General features: G+C 39.0%; 1 protein-coding gene across 2 annotated transcripts; it reads left to right on the top strand.

Annotated features, from left to right (window-relative positions):
• Positions 1 to 21: 21 nt before the first annotated feature.
• Positions 22 to 20,590, top strand: Rsrc2 (arginine and serine rich coiled-coil 2). 2 transcript variants are annotated; one of them, XM_076922855.1, is made up of 10 exons: positions 22 to 165; positions 4,152 to 4,308; positions 5,565 to 5,608; positions 8,113 to 8,303; positions 9,190 to 9,393; positions 11,858 to 11,980; positions 14,981 to 15,060; positions 17,299 to 17,531; positions 18,375 to 18,464; positions 19,659 to 20,590. In XM_076922855.1, exons 1-10 carry the CDS (start codon positions 160 to 162, stop codon positions 19,836 to 19,838), a joined length of 1,308 nt encoding a protein of 435 aa, XP_076778970.1. In that variant the 5' UTR covers positions 22 to 159; the 3' UTR covers positions 19,839 to 20,590. The 2 variants fall into 2 exon arrangements, with proteins under 2 accessions (XP_076778970.1, XP_076778971.1); XM_076922856.1 differs by lacking the exon at positions 22 to 165 and adding an exon at positions 6,396 to 6,473 and having other exon boundaries at positions 4,206 to 4,308; positions 8,091 to 8,303.
• The last annotated feature ends 7,117 nt before the right edge of the window (positions 20,591 to 27,707 follow it).

Genomic DNA, 27,707 nt, shown 5'->3' with positions numbered 1-27,707 from the left:
TTCTCCCAGCAAGCTGCGCGCCTGGCCGGGCCTCATCCCTTTTGTGCCATCCGGGTCTCTCGCGCAAGAGATTTAGTCTGTGGCGAAGCTTCGAGGTGGCCGGTACTGTTGAGTGAGGGCAAGCAGAGGCGCCGCCTTAGCGGCCGGGACTCAAAAACAATGGCGGTAGGTACTAACTGGAGCTTGAAGCCCAGGCTGTTTTTTTGTCTCTTTACACAGAGTGGGTGAACAGCTATCGGGGCTGTTGTCCGTGCTTGTGTGTGGACAAAATGGCGCCGCGGCCGCTTTCTGCGCTCGCCATCATGGCTTCCTGCTGCAGGGAGGGGGAGGTAAGGCGGTCTGGATGGGGGTGGGGAGCCGCAGGGAATGGCTTTTTTCCCCAGAACTTTCCTCACCGGTTCCCTTAGTCAATATTTCTTCAGAAGCCCACCGAACTGTGGGATTTATCTCTTTGACCCAGACTAGTGTTAGGCGTTGCGTTTCGTAAGGCTTCTGAGTTCATGCTTTGTGCTTTATCGCATCTGACCGGAAAGAAAAAAAGAAGTATCCTTTGGGACGTTTTAGGTCTAAAAAGCAGTCTCTTTAAGGCGCAGTGTATGAGGAGACAGTCTTTTTTTTTTTTTTTTTTTTTTTGAGTGAACCTTTAGTGATAGTACTTCTAATTTTGCGAACCTTCATGGTTGGAACTACGATTCTTTTAAAGAGCAAAAAAATGTCTAGTTATCCGTTTCCATTCCCTGATACTTAGGCTTTAAAGCGACTTGTGTTACTTTACTTTTTTTCTTTTTCTTCTTCTTTTTTTTTTTTTGAGATAGGGTTTCTCTGTAGAATAGGCTGCCCCGGAACTGTCTTTGAGAACCGCAGCATTGTTTAAGACCCCTTTCTGATCCATACGGAAGCCGTACCTAAGTAACCTGAACAGGAAGCCTGCCCTGGATAAACTATGCCCATTTCTAATGAATCCTATTTTCCTGTGGTATTTTTTGTTTCTGGTTTTCGAGAGAAAATATTCCTGTGAGCATTTTGTATTCCCTTTTACTCACTTAACAGATTTTAACTTCATATTGTAAATAAAGCTGACTTTTCCTGATAGTTGGAATATTTGAAATAAGAATGGTACAGATAGTTTTTTCTGCATCTCACTACCCTATTTCTAGTTGAATTTAGAATTTTTTTTTTTTTTTGAGTTTTCAAAGAGTAGGCAAGGTTTTTAAAATGATGGAAGTAATACTTTTCTAAGTTGTGCTTTGGGCTTCTTAGTATACTTAAAGAGTGGTATTGTTTTTCTTGTGTTCTATTATTTTAAGTGAAATAAATTCAGTTTTTGATTTCTGTGGTGTCCACTGTAAAGGTAATCCTCCAGAGAACTGGCCTAGTATTAAATCTGCTGCTTGCCTTTCTTTCTAAAAAGGGATTTGTATGCTGTGCTTCAGCAGTTATCTAGGGTTTTCACGATTTAAATATGAAAAACGGATGACTTAGGGACCCAGTGATTCAACACAGTGCACTTTGTTGGCAGTGTTTATATTAATTTCTACTAAGCTAAGTGATTGATATTTTGGCTTTCAATCTCCGGGGGAAGGGTAGAACACCTGCTATTTTGTGTATTTAATGATGAGGTGGGTTTTATTCTGTAGTGTGTTTTGTATGTGAAATGACTGCTAATAACCTGTGTCACACAGTGGTTCCTCTGTTACCAGTCTTTTGAGCTTGCTACAGAATAAACTTTACTGGGCTACATGTTGTCTTTTTCTGTAGTTTTCAGTTCTCGTACTGGTTTTTTAGCGAGTGAGAGGCTGTAGCAGGAGATTGAAAAAGTTTGAGGGCAGCTTTGAACACAGAGACATCACAGCTTGGGAGGAGTGGTGCCTGTGTTTGTTTGAAGTGCTTTTTAAGCTGAGAAAATACTCATAGGCCAATCTGAAATCGTCCTTATGGATACAGAGAACAAGAATGAAAAAAAAAATGTTCTTTGGAACGCATGTCCTTACTAATTTAATAGAGCAGTATGTATTACTAGGAGATAGTAAAGACAGGGAGATGGTAGTACTTAGGAGAGTTGACTGTTGTTTAGAATGCTTTCTTTCTGTATCTTACTGTTCTCTGTTGAGCTACAATAGGTAGCTTATCACATAATTTATTTCACTTCTAATCATAAGTTTGTCCTTTTAATTGTGTGTCCTTAACTGCTGAGCCACCTTTCCAGTCCCCAAATCTGTCTTATTTTTGTGTGTTATTTTATTATTGGAGTCTGGTATCAGTTTTGATCTTTTTATGCCCCAGTAGAATAATACACTTCCTTTAATTTGGTACTTATTTTCTGAACTAATCTTCCCAAGGGAAAAAGTTGGTCATGATTCTCCCTGATGAAGACTAGTAATTCCCTCTGTCTAAATGAGAAGTGGTAAACACTTGGTGGAAGGGAGCAGCTGGTAAATACTTTTGGTTTTATGGATGTCATTGTTTGCTTGCTTTACCAAGCTTTTTAAATATGAAAATTCTTCAGCTGGGCCCAACAACATATGTTTAATCCCAGCAGAAACTGGCAGATACCTGAGTTTGAGGCCAGCCTGGTGTGCATACTGAATTCCAGGACAGTCAGGGCTACATAAAGCGACCTATCTCAAGGGGATTGGGGGCAGGAGGGCTCAAGAATTGTACAGAACAGTAATGTAGTTTGCCAGCTCCTGTCCTGAGTCATCTGTTCTCTGGGTGAGCAGATTTATTTTCCTGTTACCATCTCCAGTCAGATACTTCACCACTTTACTACAGACAAGTTCGAAGCTGTTTATTTCCAGTACCTCTTATTTATCTGTAATTTCAATGCTCTGGAAGTAGGAGGGTCAGGAGTTTAAGGGCCTGGCCTGTCTTGCCTGTATGAGATGCCATCTCAAAATCAACTGTAGGGAACTTTGAGATTTTAATATATCCTTGAAGATGCTTTTGGGGGGTGGGGAGAGCTTCGAAACAGGGTTTCTCTGTGTAGCCCTGGCTGTCCTGGAACTCACTCTGTAGACCAGGCTGGCCTCAGAAATCCACCTGCCTCTGCCTCCCAAGAGCTGGGATTAAAGGCGTGCGCCACCACCGCCCGGCTGAAGATGCTTTTTATTTTTGCAGTTTAAATGAGTTCCTTTAGTATTGCTTTTCTTTTAATTGTTTTAACATTTCATACATCAGTACTGTTATACATCATTTCCACCCTTCTTTAGTAATGTTATGGTAAAACATTTACTATTTGGATCACACGGCTGTCAGAAGTAGGGTTGGGTAGTTGGGTTCCCAGCTGGTGATTTAATGAGGAGCTTCACTTAAAGGCAGCAAGCACTTCTCCCACTGACCTACATCCTCAACCAGAACTAGCTTCAGTGATGGGGTTACAATTGAAATTCATTTCTTAGGCATTTATTCATGAGTTTCTGTGCTGGTTGCTGTTGAGAGTACAGAAGATAGGTGACCTTCTGTAAACTAGAAAATAACAAGAAATTGAACCTTAGATAAATTAGGTCTCTGAAAGTATGTGTGCCATTATGTTTTTTTGTTTCAGTTTTGTAAGTGCTAAGATTTAGCTCAGTGATAGAAAACTTGCCTGACAAGCATGAGACCCTGGGTTTAATCTTTAGCACTGCAAAAAAAATTTATATTGTAATATTGCCTATAAAATGCTTTAACGTGGAAACGGCTTGATGTTTCCATAGCCCAGAGCATAAATACGGAGAGGCAGAACATGTTTTGCTGTACCTCTGTGCCAAGGGGATATTTTCATTAAAGAAGGTTAATTAGGTTCTCAGGTAAGGTAATTTTCTGCTTATTCTTTTATAATCTAGAAATACTCCCTATGCTACTTTAATATATTTAGTTTTAAGTACATTTCTACTTTTAACAGCTCATTTCAAATAGCTTTTTAATGATAACAACAATTTGATTACTGGCAAGCATCTAAAGTTTTACAGTTTCTTTAAATATTTATTGGAAATACCTACAGTCAAATCCTTTACATCTGTTACTTTATTACACATACATCCACTTGGAAATCAGCTATGTTTGGGTTTTGGTTTTTCTGGTAAAACTCAGCTGTCTTCATTCCTTGTCCTTTAACTAGGAGATAATTGGAGATGCAGTTATAAACTTTGATTTTTGTTTTTAACTTTTAGGCTATTGATACAGAACGAGATGGATTAGTCCCAGAAAAGACATCACCAGATAGAGAAAAGAAAAAAGAGCAATCAGATATATCTGTTTCTCCTAGAGCCTCAAAACATCATTATTCAAGGTCAAGATCAAGGTCAAGAGAAAGAAAACGAAAATCAGGTAAGGAATTTAATGGAATAAAATGTTGTCTAGATAGTGGTATATAGTCTACATTTATTTAGCACTCTTTAACTCTGTGTTGTAGTACCTGCATGGGGAGTTTTTGTTTTTTTGTTTTTTCCCCATCACTTAGGCTAGAACCCAGTACTCTAGTTAGTCCTTAACCATTTACTTACACTCCAAGGCTTGTAATACAGAATGTCTGAAGCACGTTTGATATTTCCAAATGCTTGGTATTTGTGTGTCCTTTCAAAAGAAGAAACCAGCTGAGCATGGCACACACCTGTAATTCTGACACTTAAATTCTGAAACAGGGTATTATATAATAAGTACAAGGACAGCATGAATTACATTGTAGATCCAGGCCAGCCCGGGCGAAATAGTGAAACACTGTCTGTAAACCAAAGGAAGAGTAACTAGTGTGGAAGGCTATTTAAAGAAAGCAGGGATGGATATGACTTCAGTTGGTAAGAGTGTCTAGCTTACATAAGGACCTAATGTGATAAAGTTAATAAACAAAAGTGAGAAACATGAGAGTAATTTGTTTAAAAGCTGTAGCTTAGTCATGTGCTTGTGTGTTTAAATTTATTGGGCATTGTGATCACTTTTAAATTGAACATTTGCTAGCTTGATGTGACATTGATTGCAGGGAAATTAAAAGAGTCAACTCTGCTACATAAAACCTTACCTCAAGAAACAAAAACACGAAAATGTCTAGCTAGCACCCATTTGACTATAGAAATGTCAGATATAATCCAGCCTGGCTATTAATTTCAAAATGAGTCTCCCTAATCCAGGCTAACCTCCTGTGTGCTGGGATTGTGTGCTCAGCCCAAACCTGGTTTGTTTGAGTTTTGTTTGTATTCACACATACATGTCCATACATGTGTGTGAATAAAGGATGTTTATTTGGTATGTGTGTGAGAATAGGTGTGTGAAGTCCAGGACTTTACATCTAATGAGATCTTAGTGTTGGGTAACATGTAGACAAGCCTGACCACCTACATTCAACCCTCTGAGCCCCTAAGACAGGTGTCATAGGAAGGAAGGCACTGTAGTTAGCTGGATCAGAAATTTAGGAGGTAGTTGTTTGGCTTTGCCTCTTTTTTAATTTAATTTTATTTTAATTTCCCTTTTGCTTTCAATTCAAACCTGGACCTGTACTACAGGCTTTTTTTTATTGTTGTATCATCATGTATTGAAGATACTTGTGTGTCTTCATGTATGTAATTGGGATTTTGTGTGTGTGTTCACAGATAATGATGGACGAAAGCACAGGAGCCGGAGCAGAAGCAAAGAGGTAATTAGCACTTTGTAGTGAATAGGTGCTTTAAAGTCTTATAAAGTGTCTGCTAGAAATGTTTTTGTGACTATTTGCCATTGTCAAGGTAAGTACCAAAACTTGAAGTTTAAAAGGTTAATTGGGTTTTAAAATAAGCATGATTTGGATTCATCATTTTTTCAAGAAGATAGTTGTTTATATGGAAAGTACCTTCAAAAGCTATTAACTTTTACTATATTGTGAAAATATTCACAATAAAAATATATGAAGAATAAACTGGATTTTTAGGCCTGTGATACAGAGCTTCCATTAATCTGAGGTCCCAGGTCTCCTTATCCTTGACAACTGCTCAAGATTTTTAACTAGCAGTCATCTTTAACCATACCCTATTTGTTGGCTACTTTTTCTTTATTGAAAATACTGAATTTTCTTCCTTTCCTTTAGTGAATAGTTCAGTGAATGAACCTAATACTATTGCAATAAAAATGTAAGGGACAGTTGGAGAAGTGACATTTACAGTAAAGCTTTAGGGAAAACAAAGGCAGCAGCTGGACTGCAGAGGAGCTAACTTGCCTCACCCACCTAAGAAGATGAGGACTGAGCTACCCAGGAAGAGAATTAGCAGTGAGAAAGGGAAGAAAGCCTCAGGGGGCTGGGCAAGGGACTCCTAAAACAAATGTGGGCAGGGACTTCACCTCTTCCCCTAATGGAAGCTCTGTTAAGTTTTTAATTTAGGAGAGATTTTGTGAAAATGACTATTTTGTTTAGCTCACATGATAACATTTCTATAATAAATCATACTCAGCGTGCTAATGCGCGAAGAGACTGAACTGAAGACGCTGCAGACTCAGATAGCAAAATAATAAGCCTACTTCATGATAAGGTAACTATTAGTCATTCAAACTCCTATTTCCCTTAAATAAATATATCTTAAATCAGTTAAGGGTTATGATGTTTTATAAAATTAATAGTAATGTTGTGTTTGTGAACTGATTTAAAATAAACTCTTAAAGTTTCTGGAAATTTTACCATTTAAAGCTTTTCTTAGTCTACCACTATATAGCAAATTTGAGAATGTTTTCTAAAGTCGTGTTACTAGAGAGCTGGTCACGAAACTAAGGTTTGGCTTGTGCCTCCAGGTCTCTTATTTTTCTGCAAAATAAGAAGTCACTGATCATTTTCAGATGTGTCATTGTGCATGTTCCAAAATGATTGACTCTGCATTTTTTTTTTTGTTTTTTACTTTGTTTTTAAAGTTAATTAACCTCAAGTCAAAAGGAATATGCTATGACCTGTCGTGAGAAATATCCATGTTGTGTTAGATGAAGTGGTGGCCTGGTAACACTCAGGCAAGGGATGGGATCCAGGCCCAAATGAATTACTGTGAAGCTTTGTGTTTCAGCTCCTGTTTATATGAAATAGGAGAAAACAGTTTAAAGGATCTGAGTTTTCTATTCGATTTAAGTTTAATACCCTGAGTTGTATGAAATTTTAAGCCTTAAATACAAGGTGGGTTTTCCAAGTTCGGGTTGGGAAATAAATATTACTTAATACTTACAAATTTGACATTTGAGTGGCAAGAGTTGAGATTTGATCATACCGCTACGTTTTATGACATAGGAATTGTTACCCTTGGTTTTTAATTTAAACTGATAGTCATTTTCTACCCTGGGTTCATAAAATATAGTAAAACTCAAAGCCTGCTGGGATTGATGCAAGCTAAGTGGTTGCTCCACTGTTGGTAGACATTGAAAGATAAGGTCTTTGGAGAGAATGTGGCTAGTGAAAGGGATATATTGCTACTCTGCCTAGTTTGAAATGGTGGGATGTATGACTCTTTTGTTAAAGTATGTTTTTCTGCTTTGTTTGAAGTTCATTTTATAATACAAAATGTTTTTGCCCATTATGTCCTCTCTTTTTGCTGTTACTAGGAATTGAGCCTAGGTTTATGCATGCTAGTGAATGCTCTGCTGCTGAGCTGCATTCCGAAGTTCTGTTTTTGTTTGTTTGTTTGTTTTTTTGTTTTGTTTTTTGATTGGTGTTTTGTGGGTTGTTGTTTTTCTTTCTTTTGAAACGGGGTTTTTCTTTGTAGCAGCCCTGCCTGTTCAGGAACTAGGCTGGCCTCACAGATATCTACCTGCCTCTGCATCCTGAGTGCTGGGATTAAATGTGTGAGCCACCACTCCCAGCTGTCTTTTAATTGTCTAAATTGTTTTAATTGTTTAAATTGGATTAGAAGTGGGGTTTTTTGTTTTGTTTTTTTAATTTCTTAATAAGGATTCAACTTGAGCTATAGCTTTTCCATTATCTGTTTTTAAAATACTAAAGGAACAAACTGTAATTTTGTGTTTTAATAAGAAAGTTGTAATGACTATGTACCTTTAGGTGATATACTAGATTTTATTTGCCACACGTTCCTAAGGTTACTAATGTTGCATCACAACATTTTTGTTTACTGATACCCATACTAACTCTTTTTGTTGCACTATTTTCCTGAAAGAACCAACTTCTTGTTAAAACAGGCAAGAAGACATGAATCCAAAGATAAGTCCTCTAAGAGACACAAGTCTGAGGAGCACAATGACAAAGAATATTCTTCTGACAAAGGAAGAGAGCGATTAAATTCATCTGAGAATGGTGAGGACAGACATAAACGCAAAGAAAGGAAGTCATCACGGGGCAGAAGTCACTCAAGGTCTAGATCTCGTGAAAGGTAACTAGTTTTGCTATTGCAGTGTAATGCCTTACAGTAGCTTTAAGATTCAGGTTTTACCTAGCCTAGCATTGTATTCATATAGTTTTAAACAAAATATTGATTAAAGATTTATTTTATGCATACGAGTTATCTTCAGTAAGGTCTGGGCAATAATTAGTATGATACCAAATGTTTCAGTGTATTTATATCTTGACATTTTTTGGGTTTTGTTGTTGTTGTTTTTCTTTTTTTAAGTCTTTGACAAACTTATTAAGAAATTTTGTGATTTTCTTCTACCATTCTATTCTGTTGTGTTTCTGATGATATCGGGGCAGCTGGATCAGTGATAGCCAGTGTGTATGCTCTGTAGTGTTTTTCATGTGCCTGGTTCAATATTATTACCATTGCAGTGATAGACACCAATTTTAGCCAACATAGCATATTTCAAATTAGATCAAAGCTGGTGAGTTGACAAGAATGATGATTTCACTCCAGAGTCTGAGTCTACTAGTTGCCCTAGCTTGTATGTAATTCACATTTCTTATAACGAGTCAGCATTTAAAGTGAATCCAACTGCGAAATTTATTTTGTTTTGTTTGGGTGGGGTTGGGGACCCCCCCCCTCAATTTTTAGTCCTCATTGATGCCATCATCCTGCCTTAGGTGCATGATAGACCCCAACCAATAGTATCTGTCTGTTGATGGCTGGGGGTGAAGAAAGCTCCTTTTCCTACCCTGTTACATAAACAATGTTGGGTTTTTTCCTGTCTTGGTAGCATATTTGGGGTTTTTGGTTAACTACCTTATATGATATAGAGTGGAATTTTCAGGAATTAAGAGGTAGAATCAAAAGGTCAAGGGGAGCTATCTATGAGCAATCACAAGTTTGTGCATTTGAATTTCAGGCGCCATCGCAGTAGAAGCAGGGAAAGGAAGAAGTCTCGGTCAAGGAGTAGGGATCGGAAAAAATCTCGATCCAGAAGCAGAGACAGGAAAAAGTCAAGATCTAGAAGCAGGGATAGAAAACGAAGGATCAGAACACGTTCCCGATCAAGATCCAGACACAGGCATAGGACTAGAAGCAGGAGCAGGTCAAGGAGTCGAAGTCGGTAAGTGTTCATTATCCTGAATAAAGTATAGTGTGCAACAATTTTATTTGCTAATACATCATCAATAAAAAGGAATGTAGGGCCTAGTGGTTACATTTCAGTGGACATTCTTTAGTATACTTCATCCATGGGTTCTGTGCCTTGCGCCACAAAGGTTAAGGTTCAAGTAACATAAATTTTTTTATCACAAGAGCTACTTTTGATGACTGCTGCTTGCTATATGTGCAGTAGGCACTATGAATATCATACCTTTTGGATTTCCTTTTTCTAATTTGCCAATTTGTTTTGATCCTTTTTTAATGCTTTTGAGTGGTTTTTCTTGAATGTATGTGTGCTGCATGCATGCATAGTACCTGAGGTCAAGACTGTCAGATCCCTTGGAACTAAAGTTATAGGTGGTTGTGAGCCTCTCTATAGATACAGTGAATGGAATCCAGGTTTTCTTATCCACTGAGTCATCTCTAGCCACTGGGGGAGGGTGTCTGTGTACATGTGTACATGCATGCATATGCTCTTTTAGTGGTGAAAACCTGAAGCTTGCCATGTTGGCTAAGCTGCCAGCAAGCTCTTGGGATTCCCAAATGTTAGGGTTACAGTCATATCCAGCTTTTTTCATAGGTTGTGGGGATTTAAAATCAGTTCCTCTTGTTTTCATAGCAAGTATTGTTTCTAGATTGTGGTATGTTTTATGGTCACGGTAAGAGTCTCACTGTGGCCTTTGGCTGGCCAAAAATACCAAGCTATCCTCTGTTTCCCCATGATTACTGGGATTAAAAGTTTTAGGGTTTGTTTTTGGATAAAGGGTGTCTATATAGTTCTTAGTCCTGACTGTCCTATGGAGCCCTCTGTGTAGGCGAGGGTAGTCTTAAGCTCTAAGACATCCTCCTGCCTCCCAAGAGCTGGAATTTTTTTTTAAGCTTATTAATTTTTTTTTTGGTTTGTTTAAAGATTTGTCTATTTTATATATGTGAGGGCACTGGTTGTCTTCAGACACACCACAAGGGGGCATCAGATACCATTAAGATGGTTGTAAGCCAACATGTGGTTGCTGGGAATTGACTCAGGACCTCTGGAGGAGCAGTCAGTGCTCAACAGTCACCGCTGAGCTATCTCTGCAGCCCCTTGTTTGTTTATTTTTGAAATTGTTTTATTTGCATTTTTGTCCTACTTTTCCTCCCTCCAAGCCCTCCAATATACCCCTCTCTGCTCTCCTTCAAATTTATGGCTATATTCTTCATCAGTTGTTACTGAGTACATATGTATAATTCTATATATATACATAGTGTTAATATAGTCTGTTGTAACTTGTTTTCAGGCAATTAGTTTACTCTTAATGTTTGTAATTGGTCTGGGTCGGTAACTTTTTTTTTTTAAAGATTGGGTTTTATATATTGGTATGTGTTTACCATGTATGCAGATGCTAGTGGATTTTGGAAGTCTCTTTAAATGTCATGGCTGTATTGTCAATTTTCAAGAGGCAAGAAGGAAGTCCAGTACAACATGACTCAGTAGCTGGTATTGATTGGTACCTACTTTGAGAGTCTGACACTTAGTAGTTTATTTAAGGCATATTTAAGCATAGCACAGTTTGTGAAAACATTTCCTGGTGACAAGTAACTCAGTCCAGTGCCCTGCCTTTCCTTTCCTTTCCTTTCCTTTCCTTTCCTTTCCTTTCCTTTCCTTTCCTTTTCTTTTCTTTTCTTTTCTTTTCTTTCTTAAGACAGGGTTTCTCTGTGTAGCCCTGGCTGTCCTGGAACTCACTCTGTAGGCCAGGCTGGCCTCAAACTCAGAAAATCCGCCTGCCTCTGCCTCCCGAATGCTGGGATTAAAGCCGTGCGCCACCGCCACCACCACCACCACCGGGCTAAACTTCAGTCTTAAGAATGACAAGTACTCTTAACATCCGAGCCCAACTCTGAGCGCATTGGAAGAGTTTTTTCTATTGCATTTTTGTAATTTACTGATTAATAACTATTATCTGAGATATTAATAACTCAGGTTAAAAATATTTTAGTCCTCGTTGTGTATATATAAACATACAGGATAAACAATATTTGGAACTAATCTTTGCATCACTAAGTATTATAGGCAGAAACTTGGAAATAGCCAGTGTGATTCCAGCTATGAAATGGGTGTCAGCTGGCCATATGTATGAGAAATTTAGAATTACTTTAAAGGATGTATTCATTGTTGGGGGTGGGAAATGACTCAGAGGTTGCGAGCACTGGCTACTCTTACTCAGTTCACAGCACTCATGGCTTCTTACAACATCTGTAACTAATTCCATTGAGCCTGATGCCTTCTTCTGTCCTTAATCCAGACATGCAAATAGTGCACAGACATAAGATTTTTTTTAACTGTAAACCATGTACTGTTTTTTGTTGAACTATGTAAAGAAAATTGGTTTTTATTGAAGGTATATATTGGGTGGCCATAATGAGACACAAAATACTATTTATTGTAGAGATAGAAAGAAGAGAATTGAAAAACCAAGAAGATTTAGCAGAAGCCTAAGCCGGACACCTAGTCCACCTCCCTTCAGAGGCAGAAACACAGCAATGGATGCCCAAGAAGCATTAGCTAGGAGGTATGTATATTTTCCCATATAGTTTTTATTTTTTCCTTTTCGACTTTTAAGTAGCTGGTCAATTGTATAGACAAGCTTTTAATCCAGAATAATCCTCCCTCCCTCTAAAAGATCCTAGCCATAAATGCTTTTGTACATTTATGATACAAAACTATCAGGGTAGGTTTTTAGTTGGTGATTTTATTGGTTTTTAATTTGCACATTCAGGAGGACTGACAAGTTTTTTTGCCTTTGGGATTAGCTGATTTTTTTTTTTTTTTTCACGTATTTAGACTTTTAATGTCTGTTGTTTGCATTTGAGGACTCTGAGTTTTAAATATGGCTCAAGGACCTCTTATTTGTCTTTTTTTCTTCTTAAGACAAGTCTTTTCCCTTCTTAAGACAAAGCACCTGAACACTGAGATTTTTGTCATTGGTTTTTAGATTGAGTAGGTACACAAAAGCCAATTTATTATCTTCTAGTGTAGAAAGAATGTTGCATTTCCAAAGTTTCTGAGTACTGGGTGGTTGTTTGGCCACATTAGAGCAGGTCTGTAACTGAAATTTGCAGGGGCCAAAGAGCTACCTCAGGAGACCAAAAGCCAAGAACCTATGTTTGCAATTTTTTGCATATTCTGAAAATTATGCTTTTTGGACTTGGGGTTTTTCTTCTTCTTTTTTTTTTTTTTTTTTTTCCTTACAAAATTGAGTTTGTATTTTTTTTTTTTTTTCATTATAAAAATACAGTTATCACAGTGTAACCTGGTGTGCTGCTGCCCTGTGAAGCCAGCCTGGCAGAAACTCCACTGAACAGCAGCAAAGGTGTGAGCTCACCCCTTCTTCATCCGTTCACCTTAGTGAATGGAGTTGGTTCCGACCTGCAATGGCCCTACAAGTGCAACCAATAGTTATCTTGTTTAGAGCAATGGAGTTATGGAAATCTAATTTATAATGATTTATTTGTTAACTGACAGTATTTTCCAAGCTTTGAAGTTTGCTGTTTCTTACATTCATCTGTTATATTTTCTTTTTTTAACTGTCACTAAGGTAAAGTTATGGGCTGTATATGTTGGTACACATCTTTAATTCTTGCATTGAGAGGCAGGAGGATCCATTCAGAGTCATTCTTAACTGACTATATACTTTGAGGACAGTGTTAGGTCTATGTAAGACCAAAAAGAAAAAATACACAGTTGTTTTTTTTTTTTTTTTTTAAATGTGTCAAGCCGGGCAGTGGTGGTACACGCCTTTAATCTCAGCACTTGGGAGGCAGAGGCAGGCGGATTTCTGACAGCCAGGACAGCCAGGGATACACAGAGAAACCCTGTCTCAGAAAAAAAAAAAAATTGTGTCTGAATTTAAGGCAGTTTTGGAAATAAATAATCTGTGACCTATTAAAAAAGAAAAAAAGGGGTTATGGGTTAAGTGCAAGTATCTGCTGAGAATGTAACTCAGTTCAGTGGCACACATCTCTAATCTTAGCATTTTGGGTGATGAAGCAGGAATTGTCATAAATTTAAGATCATTCTCATTACTTATAAGAGTATATGAGATGCCTCTGGAAAAGAGAAAAATTGCAAACATCTGTTAACTGTCACCATAATGTACATGTGTCCTGCCGGGTTTGAACTACATTAATGAAACATAACATTTGAAAGTGGTTTCTCATTCAAGAACTGAGCAGTTCATCTGCTGAATAAGAAATGAATCTGAACAAACATGGTAATTTAGTGTAAAGAATAATTCCGAGGGACAGTGGTGGCGCACACCTTTAATCCCAGCACTTGGGAGGCAGAGGCAGGTGGATTTCTGAGTTTGAGGCCAGCCTGGTCTACAGAGTGAGTTCCAGGCCAGCTAGGGCTACACAGAGAAACCCTGTCTCAAAAAACAAAAAAAAAAAAAACTTCTGTTTTATGTTGAGATTTAAATTCTATTACCAGTTACTTTCCTAGTCATAGATTTCCTAATTTAGTTTGTCCTTTTAATTAGATTGCGATGAAGAGTTTTTGTATATCTTCTAAATTAAAGATTATTGTGTTCCCTTCTTTGAATATGAAATATGTGGATTATGTTTACCCATGTCATTCTTTCCCAAGCAGTATTCTTTATAAACATTGTTTTGCCACTTCAGCATACAGTATAATTTACATAACACCAGTATGATGTTTGCAGCCTTTAATTTTTATCTTTGCTATCATAGCCAGTACTGAAATTGGAGGCTGCTTGAGGGGGGGGTTCGAGACAGGGTTTCTCTGTGTATCCCTGGCTGTCCTGGAACTCACTCTGTAGACCAGGCTGGCCTCAAACTCAAGACATTTGCCTGCCTCTGCCTCCCAAGTGCTGGGATTAAAGGAGTGTGTCGCCGCCACCACCTGGCGGATTATTAATTTTTTTATTTGTGGGTTTTTAAAGCAGGGTGGCCCTGGCTGTTCTTCTGAGTGGTGGCATTTCATATATGTGTTGGCTGTCTAGACATTTTTACATTTTATACTATTTAGGGGAGGTTCTGCTTATAAACTTTTTTTTAAGTCAGGAGGTGGTGCACAAGCCTTTAATTTTCCAGCATTTCAGGGTTAGGGAGACAAAGGTCTGGATTGAGGCAACCTGGTCTACAGAGCTAGTTCCAGGACAGCCAAAGCTATACAAAGAAACCCTGTCTTGGGGCAGGTTGTCGAGTAGTTACTGTTGCAGACACCTGTAATACCACTGTGTCAGTTCAAGTCTAGCCAAAGCTATTGAGATTCTGTCACAAGAATTTTATTGGATAAATACAACAAAGTATGCCTCTTTGGTGGTAGCCTAGCATACATAGCCCTGCAATTTAAGGCCCCCACAGACAACATGAGCCAACCCCCAACTATTTAAAAAGAGTTTGAGAATTGTACTGAAATATTCATTAACTGACTGGTACCTGATCTATATTGGAGGAATGTGGTGTACATTAAAGCTTTATGTATGAAATATTTGTATATATACCATGATTGGTTTTACATCCAATTGTTTTTACATTGTCTTTGATAGATTAGAAAGGGCAAAGAAATTACAAGAACAACGAGAAAAGGAAATGGTTGAAAAGCAGAAACAACAAGAAATGGCTGCAGGTAACTATGAATTATGTGGTTATAAAAATAAATATATAAGCTTGAAAGATACAAAAAGTTTATTAGGAAAAGAATCACCTTTCTCTCTACTTGTTATGAAGGTACTGCATAAACATTTTGCACTCTTTCATCTTCTCAAAAACCTTTTTGTGTTCCTGAATATAGTGGTGCTTGCCTTTAATCCCAGCACTTGGGAGGCAAAGCCGGTGGATGTCAACAGAGTGAGGCCCTGTCTCAAACAAACAAACAAACCCAAAAAGTTTGGGTATAGATGTACATGGCTAGAGAGAACCCAGAGTATTGCTCCTGCCAAACAGGCAGTCTTGCTACTGAACTATATCCTTAACCCCTTTGTACATTTGTTTTTATTGTGATAAGATTTTTATCTTGGGGCCAGTTGGTGGTGGTGTATGCCTTTATTTAATCCAAGCATTCAGGAGGCAAGGGCAGGTAGATCTCTGGGTTTGAGGCCATCATGGTCCATATAGTAAGTTCCAAGATATCCAGGAGTATGAAGATAAACCCTGTCTTGAAAAAAACAGTGTGCCGGGCAGTGGTGGCGCATGTCTTTAATTCCAGCGCTTGGGAGGCAGAGACAGGCGGATTTCTGAGTTTGAGGCCAGCCTGGTCTACAAAGTGAGTTCCAGGATAGCCAGAACTACACAGAGAAATCCTGTCTTTGAAAGAAAAAAAAAAAGGAAAAACCCAGTGTATATATATTGGATTAAGGGGGTATGTTTTGTTTGTTTTTAATTACATGGGGTATGTTTGTATGTGTTTTCCTACCTGCCTATGCCACAGTGTATGTGTAGAGGTCAGAGGGAAATTTTTGGTTAGACATTCTTTCTTGGTGGAACGTATTCACCCACTATGCCATCTTGTCTGTCCCGGTCTTTGGAATATTTTAAGAGAAGACATACCAGAAGAGGACATCAGATCTCATTACAGATGGTTGTGAGTTATCATGTGGTTGCTGGGAATTGAACTCAGGACCTCTAGAAGAACAGCCAGTGCTCTTAACCCACTGAGCCATCTCTCCATCCCAGTCTTTGGATTTTTGAGACAGTCTTCTGTACCTCAGCCAGGCCTTAAATGTGTTATCTTCCTATGGCAACCTCCTAGGTACTACTTATTAGCAAGTGTGTGCCACTACACCCAGCTGTATCATTTGGAGGTTTGTTTGGGTTGTTTGTTTGTTTGCTTGCTTGCTTGGGGTTTTTTGTTTTCTTGTTTTGTTTAGTTTTTGTGTCCGTGTATAACCACACATATTTCTTTGTATATATACACGGATAAGTCAGGACAACTTCTGGAATCACGTCTTGCCTCTTCCTTTGGATTATGGGAACCAAACTTAGGTAACCAGGCTTTTCTTTTTACTCACCAAGCTATCTCAGTGACTCATGAACAGCTAATTTCTTAATAAGTAAATAATTGTTACTCTTGGTTAAAAGCAAGCAAAAAATACCATAACTTGCTTCCTATGTTTAAGAACTTTTAAGCCTGATATGTGTGGTGTCCCATGATCTAACCTCTCAGGGGGTTCATGGCAAATTCAAGGCTAGACAGAGCTATAGCATAGCAAGACTGTCTACGAAAACAAGGGATCAGAGAAGGATTTTTTTTTTTTAAGAGGATTGTATCCTGGAAGGGGATGGTGCCTTAGGCAGTTTGAATTTTTTAACAGCCTATTCTACATAGCAGGTGCCAAGCCAGAAGAGGACCGGGGAGCAAGCTCAGCGATTTGTAGCACTTGGCTGCCTTTTTAGTGGTTCTGGGTTTGATTCCTAGCAACCCACATTTCAGTTCACTGCCACCTGTAACTCCAGTTCCAGGAGATCCAATGCTCTCTTGTTCTCTTTGGCACTAGACATGCATGTGGTACATATATATACATAAAAGCAAACACTTCTTGGAAGATAGTGAGCTATGTTCTGAATTGCTAACTTACTATAAGAATCTATCTAGCATTTCTCTAGAATTTGACAATACCATCTAGTAGGTATAAATGATGTTTTTGTTCTAAATGTTTTAATTAAGATGGCTCGAGTACATTTCTTTGGGGATAATAAGCAAATGTCTATTGATGAACACATGAACATACATGTTAATTGTGAGCTAAGATTTCCTGATATTTAGTGAGAAAATATCCTGCCATTTTACAAATTGTAAGGTTTTATATACAAAATTTTGTGTGAATTACATTGCTTACGTCTTTAAAAATCAATTGTGCTTTTTCAGCGGCTGCAGCCACTGGAGGTTCTGTTCTTAATGTTGCGGCACTGTTGGCATCAGGAACGCAGGTTACTCCTCAGATAGCTATGGCAGCTCAAATGGCAGCTCTGCAAGCTAAAGCCTTGGCGGAGACCGGAATAGCTGTACCCAGCTACTATAACCCAGCAGCTGTGAATCCAATGAAATTTGCTGAGCAAGAGAAAAAGAGGAAAATGCTCTGGCAAGGCAAGAAAGAAGGCGTAAGTTCTTGTGGATTCTTGTCATTTTAACACTACTAGTAATTTCATAAAAACAAACTGAGGGGGCTGGAGAGGTGGCTCAGTGATTAGGAGCACTGGCTGCTCTTCCAGAGATCCTGGGTTCAATTCCCAGCAACCACGTGGTGGCTCACAACCATCTGCAATGGGATATGATGCCCTCTTCTGGTGTGTCTGAAGACAGCTACATGTACCCGAATACGTAAAATAAATAAATAAATCTTTTAAAAAAATAAGTAAATAAATAAAAATAAAGACAAACTGAAATGAAAGCTAACATTTCTAAGAACTTTTATAATCAAGTTTGGGGTGGTTACTTAAAATTGAAAATACATGTTTTTGTCCAACTTTTAAAAATGACTAATTTATGATTTTCGGTTGTGACTTTCATGGATGATACTGTATTAGAGTTTCAAAAGACTAAATTCATTTGAACCAAACTTTTGAAGAAAGCCAATTATTTTTGTATATTTATAAGAGGTGGGTAGCAGGTATTAAGCAGCTTAATCAAAGATTGTATTACATTATAAGCCAGAGATAGTGGTTCATGCCTCTCGCCCATCACTAAGGAGGCTGAGACAGTACTTCAGGACTGCTTGGGTTAAAATATGACATGCTTTCTCAGTGGGCATGGGATTTATTATGAGGTATTCAAATTACCTTTGTAACTCCATAAGTATTTAAAGATAAAAAATTCCAGTGAAAGAATACTTGAAATGCTATCACTTTATTTTGACTGTATTGTGGCCTTTATATAATGTCATAAACATTTATATATATACATATGTATATTTATATATTCTAAAATCCAGTGCTTCTTAACAGGACAAATCTCAGTCTGCTGAAATATGGGAAAAATTGAATTTTGGAAACAAGGACCAAAATGTCAAATTTAGGAAGTTAATGGGCATTAAGGTGAGTTGTGCTTTTAGGGATGCTTCTAACTTCTGATTTCATGGCAACATCGATTTTCCACCTCAAAGTATTTTAATGGTGTGTCAGTTCACAAGTATCTTATTGAGAGTATCTCCATTCTCCGGGTTAATTGCATAGACATGACTATGTCTGCTGAGGCTACCTGATGGGACCATGTATTAAAAACTCTAAATCAGGCCAGGCATGGTGGATCTCTAAGGCTAGCCTAGTTTACAAAGAGAGTCTAGAAAAGCCAGGTCTCTGTTCCCTGTCTCAGAGAAAAGAATAAATATCTAAAAGAGGATTGGGAATGTAGCTTAGATGGTTGAGTCTTGTGTTTTGTTGTTGTTGTTGTTGTTGTTTTATCTTTTGTTTTGTTTTTTCAGCCTCCTTTATCAAAACACCTATCAAAATTTAACCATTCCTTTTGCTTTCCTGTTTTTTACTTTTGAGACAAGCCACTGGGATTAAAGGCTTGTGCCACTTAGCCAGCCAGGCTCTAAGCAGTCTTGAGTTTTGGCTCCGGTGTCTGATTCTAATACTTGAGCAGTAAGTAGAAGCAGGAAGGGCTCATCCTAAGCCACATAGAAGGGTTTGACAACCTAGGCTACATGGAAACCTCTGAGATTTTGTTTCTGTTGTTATCTTTATCTTTTAAGGAAGTTAAACAGGATTAATGAATTTGCTGGGGGGGGAAATGATGCTCTTAAGATTATTTTGTGGGGCCTTTAACAAAAAGTGATCTCCATATGCTAATAGCTAGCCCCACCACCACTGTTCATCCCACCATTGCCTGCATTCTTTTTCTGTTAAACCCAATCTTAAAATAGAAACACTGTTGTCCCTTAAACAGGTCTTTCCCTACTTCACCTTATTTATGGCGGTTATATGCTCAGTGCACTATTCTTTACCACACTGCTTAGAATAAGTTACTATGTTATGTTCCCATAATGTCTTTGTACTTACAAGTGTTTTATTACCTATTATGTTTAATAGTTTAGATCTGGTGCTAGAGAGATGGCTCAGCTGTTAAAAGCAGTTCTTCTGGAGGCCCCAGGTTTGATTCTCAGCATCCACATGAAAATTCAAAACTGTCCATGTCCAGTCTCGAGGACACTACAACTCTGTGCTCTGTACACTGTGCTCCTGAAAATATTGGTTTAAAAGTTAAAACGTTTTGTGTCTGATATTTAGAGTGAAGATGAAGCTGGCTGTAGCTCTGTTGATGAAGAAAGTTACAAGACGTTGAAGCAACAAGAAGAAGTTTTTCGAAATCTTGATGCTCAGTATGAAATGGCAAGATCACAAACCCACACACAAAGAGGAATGGGTTTGGGTTTCACATCTTCAATGCGTGGAATGGATACAGTTTGAAAAATATCAATTTGGGACTTTATAGACTTGTTCTGATGTCGGGTCCTTGTTCACCAAATAGCTAGTATTCTAGCTTGCATGGGTGTTGCATTGACTTTAATTTATTGAAAAATACGATTTTTTTGTAAATATCAGATCAGTGATACTGGTGTTAGTGTTGTAATCACGTTAAACCCACTTCCATTAAACTTGACAGGACTATAGAAGGACAATATTTTTTAGTTCATGAATTCTACTTTTCAAATATATTAAAGCTTCGGGTGGGATAAAATCTCATACATAGATTTTCTCGTGTCCGCTGTCTTGTGTACTTTTGTACTTAACCTTGTACAGTTATTTTCATCTCTTGAAACATGAAAGAAATGTTATGTAGATGTTCTTTAGAAGATCTGGCCATTTGGTACATAATCCTGCACACAAGCTGGGCAGTGATAATAAAAATGGTTTTCTCAAAACTGGTGTTAATTTAAATTACCTGGTGTTCTTTTTTGAGTTTGTTTTGTGTAGCCTTGATTTTATAATTAAAAACTCGTTATAAATGCCTTTTTATAGCAGCTATTATAGGTTGTAGGCAGTACCACAGTGAGCAAAAATGTAAAGGGGGGGAGTGAAGCATATTAAAAGAGTACTGTTTTTCTATTATAAGGCAGAATTGCTGTGCAGTATTTTGTTAATTCATGTTAATCAGGAAATAGACTAAAGTATTCAAGGGATGTGAGCACTTTTATTCTAATAAAGTGCCTTATAACAAGTCCATTGTATGCTATTTGCTCATTATCCCTTTGAAGATCAACGGGAACTAAGACGTGAGGGAATGGAAAAAACATGACTCACACCTTTAATCCCAGCACTCAGGAGACAGGCAGGTGTATGTCTGAAAGTTATAGGCCAGCCTGGTCTAATAGTATGATCTTACATCCAAAAAGAAAAAAAGCCACACACAAAAACAACTTTGTGAAGCTGAGAGTTGAATGGTATCTCAGGGCCTGTTGGCTACAGCTCTGCTTTGTGTAATGGGTATTCATGTAAGGGACACCCAGCTAGAGTGATGGTAACTACCATATGGTGTAAAGACCTACAAATGATGAACTAGAAGTCTGTGATAATGGGGCTATTACAATTCTCTCTTGAAAGATGCAGTCTGGCAGAGGTGGGCAGATCTCCTGAGTTTTAGGCCAGCCTGGTCTAGAGTGACTGCTGGAACTATACACAGAAACCCTGTCTGGTAAAACCAATAAATTTCCTCTTGGAGAAGGGGGCAAAAATTTGGGAGATGCTGGAATTCCATTCATCCCTAGAGAGGCAAAGACCGGAAGATTGCATCAGGCTAGCATAGGCTACAGGTAAACCACTGGAAAGGGCCTTAGGGGTATAATTCAATGGCCACTCTTGCCTAGCCATGGGTTTGATCCCCAGCACCACATAAACAGGAGTACCTGAGATTTCAAAAGTCTTGGAAGACCATCATCTCAAACACAACCATTCCCACAGACATGTTTAGTGCTTGAAATGTTAGGACTTAAAATTACACACACACACACACACACACACACACACACACACACGCTGCATTGATGGCAAGATGGGTGTCATATATATATATATATAATATGAATGATGAGTACACTGTAGCTGTCTTCAAACACACCAGAAGAGGGCACCAGATCTCATTACAGATGGTTGTGAGCCACCATGTGGTTGCTGGGAATTGAACTCAGGACCTCTGGAAGAGCAAGCAGTGCTCTTAGCCACTGAGCCATCTCTCCAGCCCCCAAGATGGGTGTCTTATCAGCTTATTATACATGGCCAGGTCTTCAACTACCAGGGTCTGATCTTGAAAAATCCTGGGAGTCTGTACGTAAAAATCTAAACCCTGAGGCCTTCAGGGTTAATAACTTAGAAGCTTCGGGTGTCCTCAGGAAATTGCTGGAGTTGATAGGACAATATCAGGAGCAGGGAGGCCTCTGGGATTAACATATCAGTAGACCCTCCTTTGGGAGATGATGTCATGATAAGGAATTCCATCAATTTTTTTGGAGAAAGCAGAAACTAGGTGTACAGACTGAAATGTAAAAGTTCCCTTTTCTGGCCTGTATAACTCCAAATACATAGTTTGCACTCCCTCAGAACTGCAGCTATTTGTTTTTCTGATTAGACAGTACACTTCTGTAGAGATCAGTATCTTGCTTCCGTTGTAAAGGTATCTTATTCTCCTGTAGTAATTGAGTCTGAGCCTTACAGTCTTTGCTAACCTGTCTGGAAGCTTCCAGCTTCCATACAATCCAACTTAGTCCTACAATATTTTCAACCTCTGAGACCTAATGCTGACTAAGATAACCCTTTCAAATTCTTTCCAAATTCTGGTTCATTCAGACTGGGCTTCTGAATGGATTTTGCTCTGCTTGGCCTCAGCTAACTGACAATCTGTTCAAATCTTCTGGCTCCTCACTCTGACTCAGCCTGCTCTCTCTCTGCAATCTGTACAACTGCCTCGATAAAACTTCCTCCTTCCTCTCTATACTGCTCCTAAGTAGTTTTCCTTATTTCTCTCCTCTTGAGAGTTGGAAATATCCTATTGTGTCAAGTCTCTCTGATTTGTCACTTTGCCACTCAGACATCACTTTCAGACATGGGTGCTTCCTTCTACAAACTAACTTTACCTTCATTGTTTGGGATTTCTGGCCAATAGCTACAAGCCAACATTCCTCTGGACCAAAAGGAATCACTTCTTTCACTTCTGGCATAAGGGACATACAGCTACCTGTGGTGCCTATCACCACATCAAAGCACATGCTGGAACACAAGTACCTGTGCCTGTTAAACATTTCCAAGTCCATGTAAGCTAGCATCCTAGCCTTTACCACCTCTCCCCTCTCTCTAGAGCATTGGTTTCCTTCCCTCCAGCTACTCATTCTTACAATTCTGCTATTCATGCTGTTTGCTCAGTGCTCTGCTCTTGCTCTTCTATGTTTTCTCTATCTCTGGCTATTCCCCCCGCACTTGCAGGGTAGCCCTAGCCATGTCTAGTCTGCTGGCCATGTTCTTTCTGTTCAGTATACTTTTCTCTCTACTCTGGACTCTTCCAGATGTGACACAGGATATTTGATCACACTATGAACCCTGAGATTGTGTTATTTGAAAAACCTGGTTTTAGTGGTGGTATGGCTCAGCCTTAGCACAAACCTTTAATACAGGAGTTTTATGCTTGAACATTGTAAACAGATAAAGTCACCCATGTGTCAAGAGGCAGAGCAAGCAGCCAGTTGACAGGAAGTGAACACGGGATTCTTAAAAAAAAAAAAAAGGGGGGGGGGGGCGGGGGAGTCAGGAGGTCAAATAGACACACATTAGAAAAGTTTGAATGAAGTTTTTGAAATAGCTGAGGAGGAAGATGAACTGAGTGCTCTCTTTGCCTGTCAGCCAACAGGCTTTCACCCCAGCATCTGGCTCTAGAGTCTTCATTGGTAATATCAAACAATTGAGATTTTTGTTTTGTTTTTTAAGACAGTTTCTCTGTATAGTCCTGGCTGTCCTGGAACTCACTCTGTAGACCAGGCTGGCCTAGAACTCAGAAATCCACCTGCCTCTGCCTCCCAAGTGTGTGCACCACCACTGCCCAGCTAACAACTGAGATTTTGTTTTAAAACAACACAGATGGGGGCTGGAGAGATGGCTCAGTGGTTAAGAGCACTGACTGCACTTCCAGAGGTCCTGAGTTCAAATCCCAGCAACCACATGGTGGCTCACAACCATCTGTAATGAGATCTGATGCCCTCTTCTTGTGTGTCTGAAGACAGCTACAGTGTACTCATATATAATAAATAAATCTTTAAAAAAAAAAAAAAAACAACAACAACACAGATGCCGCTGGCTGTTCTCTCTTTCATATCCCCAATAAAAACCTTCCTCTTAACCATACCACAGATCCCCCCATATCATTTTATACACTGACAAGACCCGAAAAATAAAACACAGGCTGGAAAGATGGCTCAGCAGTTAAGAGCACTGACTGCTCTTCCAGAGGTCCTGAGTATATTCCCAGCAACCACATGGTGACTCAAACCATCTATAATGGAATCCGGTGCCCTCTTCTGGCTTTCTGAAGACAGCTACAGTGTACTCATATACAAAAAATAAATAACTTTAAAAAACTAAAACACTGGAAGTGAAACTTTGGTGTTGGAGCAACTGCCATTCACCCATGTCCCTGTATGTAATGCCCCTCCCCCACTTTTTTGCCAAACTGGACTTAAATTTTCCATGATCTTGTAGCTTCTTGCCTATTGGTGGTAAACAGAGATTGACTTACCCTCCCCTGGGAATGTGCCAGAGTATCTAACCAAAATGCCTCAAAAATATGTTCATTGTGCTGTTAGTTTTTGAGTAGGGTGTGTGAAGTCCTGAGTTAAATACCCAACACCACTAAAAAAGATTAAAAAAAATAACAAAAAATCCCAAAAAAACAAAAACTTTTCCAATATCTAGTTCTCTATTGCCTGTAGCACAAATCACCTCAAGGTATTAAATAAAAATAAAACCATCTGCATTCCCAAGACATTTCACTATCCCATTTATCTCAAATGAACATTTATTTGATCAGTTTAAGTCAGACCCTGTCAACTACATACTATTTCCTTTTCTCTTAATACCTTTAATCAATATGTATTCCGTTTTTTATCATTTACATATTTTCTACATTTACATATCTATTTTTCATATCACTATTATTGTGTACCTATAATCCAAGTTTGTTTCCCTTACCCCATTTCTATACTGAAGAACAGAACACTCAGGGCTTCATACACATCTGAAACCTCCAGCTGCTGAGCTACAGTCTCTAGAACACCACCCTCACCCAGTGTCCCACAAGGTAGAATTTCCTACTTTACTATGAAAAAACTATCCATCTGTTTGCTAGATGCCATTTAATTCTTGTTCTAGTTCTAGTCTGTTCTCTAGCCTTTCATCAAGACATGTAGAAGGCAACTTTGCTGTTATTTACATAGCATCTGTTTAAAATGTGTAAATGACTTTAGCTGATAAGCAGTCGAGTCTGCTTTGACAAACCCAGATCTTCATTGCCTTCTCACACACTGGCCATGCATCTGCTCATTTAATCTTTCAAATTTCAATTCTTCACTGACACTAACAGGAGGAGTTTGGTTTTTTTTTTGGTTTTTTTGTTTTTTGTTTTTTCATTTTCTTTCTTTTTTTTCCCCAGGGGAGAAAGATAGGATGTTTCATGTAGCTCAGAATCATCTCAAACACTGTCTCTGAAGATGGCCTTGAATTCCTGTTTCTAAATATGCCACCCATTTGGGGGCCACAAGAAAAAAAGCAAACAGCTTTAGGACCAACCCATGGAATTTAGCCCACTGGTTAGCACCCTGCGATGGGTGTGCGGAGATGACTACTGTTGGGGGCCGACTTTTAGCAGAAAGCGGCTATCAGCTTTGCAGCCATCTTGAGCCATATACCCTGACATGTGACTTGGATTACAATAGCCTACAACAACTGAGCACACTCCGATAATCTTGGTTTAGATACCTTGAGATTAAAGGTGCGTGAGATTAAAGGTGTGTGAGATTAAAGGTGTGTAACTTAAGAGTCTGATTTAGAAGTGTAGAGATCAGATTTAGAGACAAGACCAAAGGGCACGATTAAAGGTGTAACTTAGAGGCGTGGCTTAGAAGTAAGACATATAAAAGGCAGAGGCAGACAGTAGAGAATCAGACATTAGGGAGACACATCAGACATTAGGGAGACACAGAAGACAGAACCAGACACACCAGACATTAGGTAGAAGACACTTGGCTCTAGAGAGAATCAGACACATCAGACATTAGGTAGAAGACACTTGGCTCTAGAGAGAATCAGACACAGCAGACAGAGGAGACACAGAAGAAAGAGACACTTCAGAGAGTACAACTTGGAACTAGGAATTAGGTTAGACAGTACAACTTGGAGTTAGTTATTAGGCATTAGGTAGCAGGCACTTGGAAGAGAACTTGGAAGAAGAAACTTGGAACTTGGAGGCACTAGGGACTAGGAACTAGGCACTAGGAACGAAAGACTTAGGACTTAGACTGAAGAATAAACGGGATTGAATTACACTCTGTTTGGTCTGCATTCTTCGAGTCTGTCCTCACTCTCGCTCTTGCTGAACCCCGACCTGCGGACCGGAGCGGTAGCTTGGGCCAGGATACAATGGCCGCCCAAATGTGGGTCGGCCCGGGCCTCAACATTTTGCTTGGGCCGCGACATTTTTTGGCCACCCAACGTGGGGCGAGTGTGGACCCCAACAGACTACATGTCCTGAGGACTTCGTGATGTTGTGGAGTTTTACTCTGCTTGCTACCCTCAGGGTCATCTGGTCATCTCATCCATCATAAGCTATGAATGGTAGGAAAACTCTGAGGGATGTTTCCAGCCCCTCACTGAGCAGTGTCATTGGCACTTATAACCATAGTGATTGATGTTTTTCAAGCATTGCTGTTGGAGCAGATTCATGATTTCAACCACCACCCTCAGAAAGAACTCAGAGATGTAGACTGTTAGCAGTGACCACCAACCTTAGAAAGAATCTGGAGATGTAAATTGTTAGTAAAAGTTAGGTTAAGATGTTTTTGCTAATGGCTTTGATGTAAAAATTTGGGGGAACAATTTAAAATCCAGAAGGACACACTTTTGAAAGTTGAGCCAGGGATTTTTTGAGTTCAGGGAACAGGAACAATGGCAGCCCAAGCTAGGGCTTACGTTTATGTGGCTTTCTCGATAAAAGCTGGGTAGGTGATCAAGGTGATGATTAATTTCTTGTACCTATTTTTACACTCATCTTTCTGATATGATGATTTTATAAAAATTGTTGGGGGGTGTACACCCTGAGGATTTAAAGTAGCAATGACTGATGACAGGGAGGTGGTGGTAGCCTACACTTTTAACCCCAGAACCTGAGAGGCAGAGGCAGGTGTGAGTTTGAGGCCAGCCAGTCTACAGAGTTAGTTCCAGGAGAGTCAGGACTACACAGAGGAACTCTGTCACTGTGTGTGGCAGACACACAAACATATACACATACACACACACACAAGCTTAGATTTCTGATTTTTAAGATTCTTTTATAAGATTATTTTTAAAGATAAATAATGAAATAATTGATCCTTTCATTATAACTGCAAATTGCAGCCAGGTAGCATGAGAACTGGCTGAGAAAAAGTAGATTGCTTGCTTACACTTTGTTAACCTATAATAACTTACTTAATTTGTTTTTTTCACTTGTAATACCTAAGACTTTTGATCTTGTAAAGGTATTAGGCAACATGCTAGGGGGGTTGTTTGTTTGTTTATTATAATCATTCACTTAAAAAACAAACGTCACAGCCAGGCAGTGGTGGTACATGCCTTTAATCCCCACTTGAGAGGCAGAGGCAGGGGGTGGAGAGATGGCTCAGAGGTTAAGAGTATTGACTGCTCTTCCAGAGGTCCTGAGTTCAATTCCCAGCAACCACATGGTGGCTCATAACCATCTTTAATGAGATGTAGTGCCCTCTTCTGGTCTTATGAGAATACATGTAGGAGACTGCTGTATACATAATGAACTTGAGAGGCAGAGGCAGGTGGATTTCTGAGAGGCCAGCCTGGTCTACAGAGTGAGTTCCAGGACAGCCAGGGCTACACAGAGAAACCCTGTCTCGAAAAACAAAACAAAACAAACCAAAAAGCGTAGTCACATTGCAATTTCTGTACTATTTGGGAGATTTTGTTAGGGGGTATAAGGAAAAATAATAAAGTCATTGAAGCTTGTTGAAGTCTTGCTTCATCCACCGAGTTTGTGTGTGCGCCTGTGTGCATGTGTGTATGGGTGTGTATGTA

Source organism: Arvicanthis niloticus, chromosome 24, assembly GCF_011762505.2.
Source record: "Arvicanthis niloticus isolate mArvNil1 chromosome 24, mArvNil1.pat.X, whole genome shotgun sequence".
Lineage (NCBI taxonomy): Eukaryota > Metazoa > Chordata > Mammalia > Rodentia > Muridae > Arvicanthis > Arvicanthis niloticus.
This window is presented reverse-complemented; position numbering and strand designations above follow the sequence as displayed.

Excerpts from the sequence above, each read along its gene's own strand:
- Rsrc2 (XM_076922855.1), top strand. Across the intron at positions 8,304-9,189 it reads AGGTCTAGATCTCGTGAAAG|GCGCCATCGCAGTAGAAGCA; the intron begins GTAACTAGTTTT and ends TTTGAATTTCAG. Across the intron at positions 11,981-14,980 it reads CAAGAAGCATTAGCTAGGAG|ATTAGAAAGGGCAAAGAAAT; the intron begins GTATGTATATTT and ends TGTCTTTGATAG.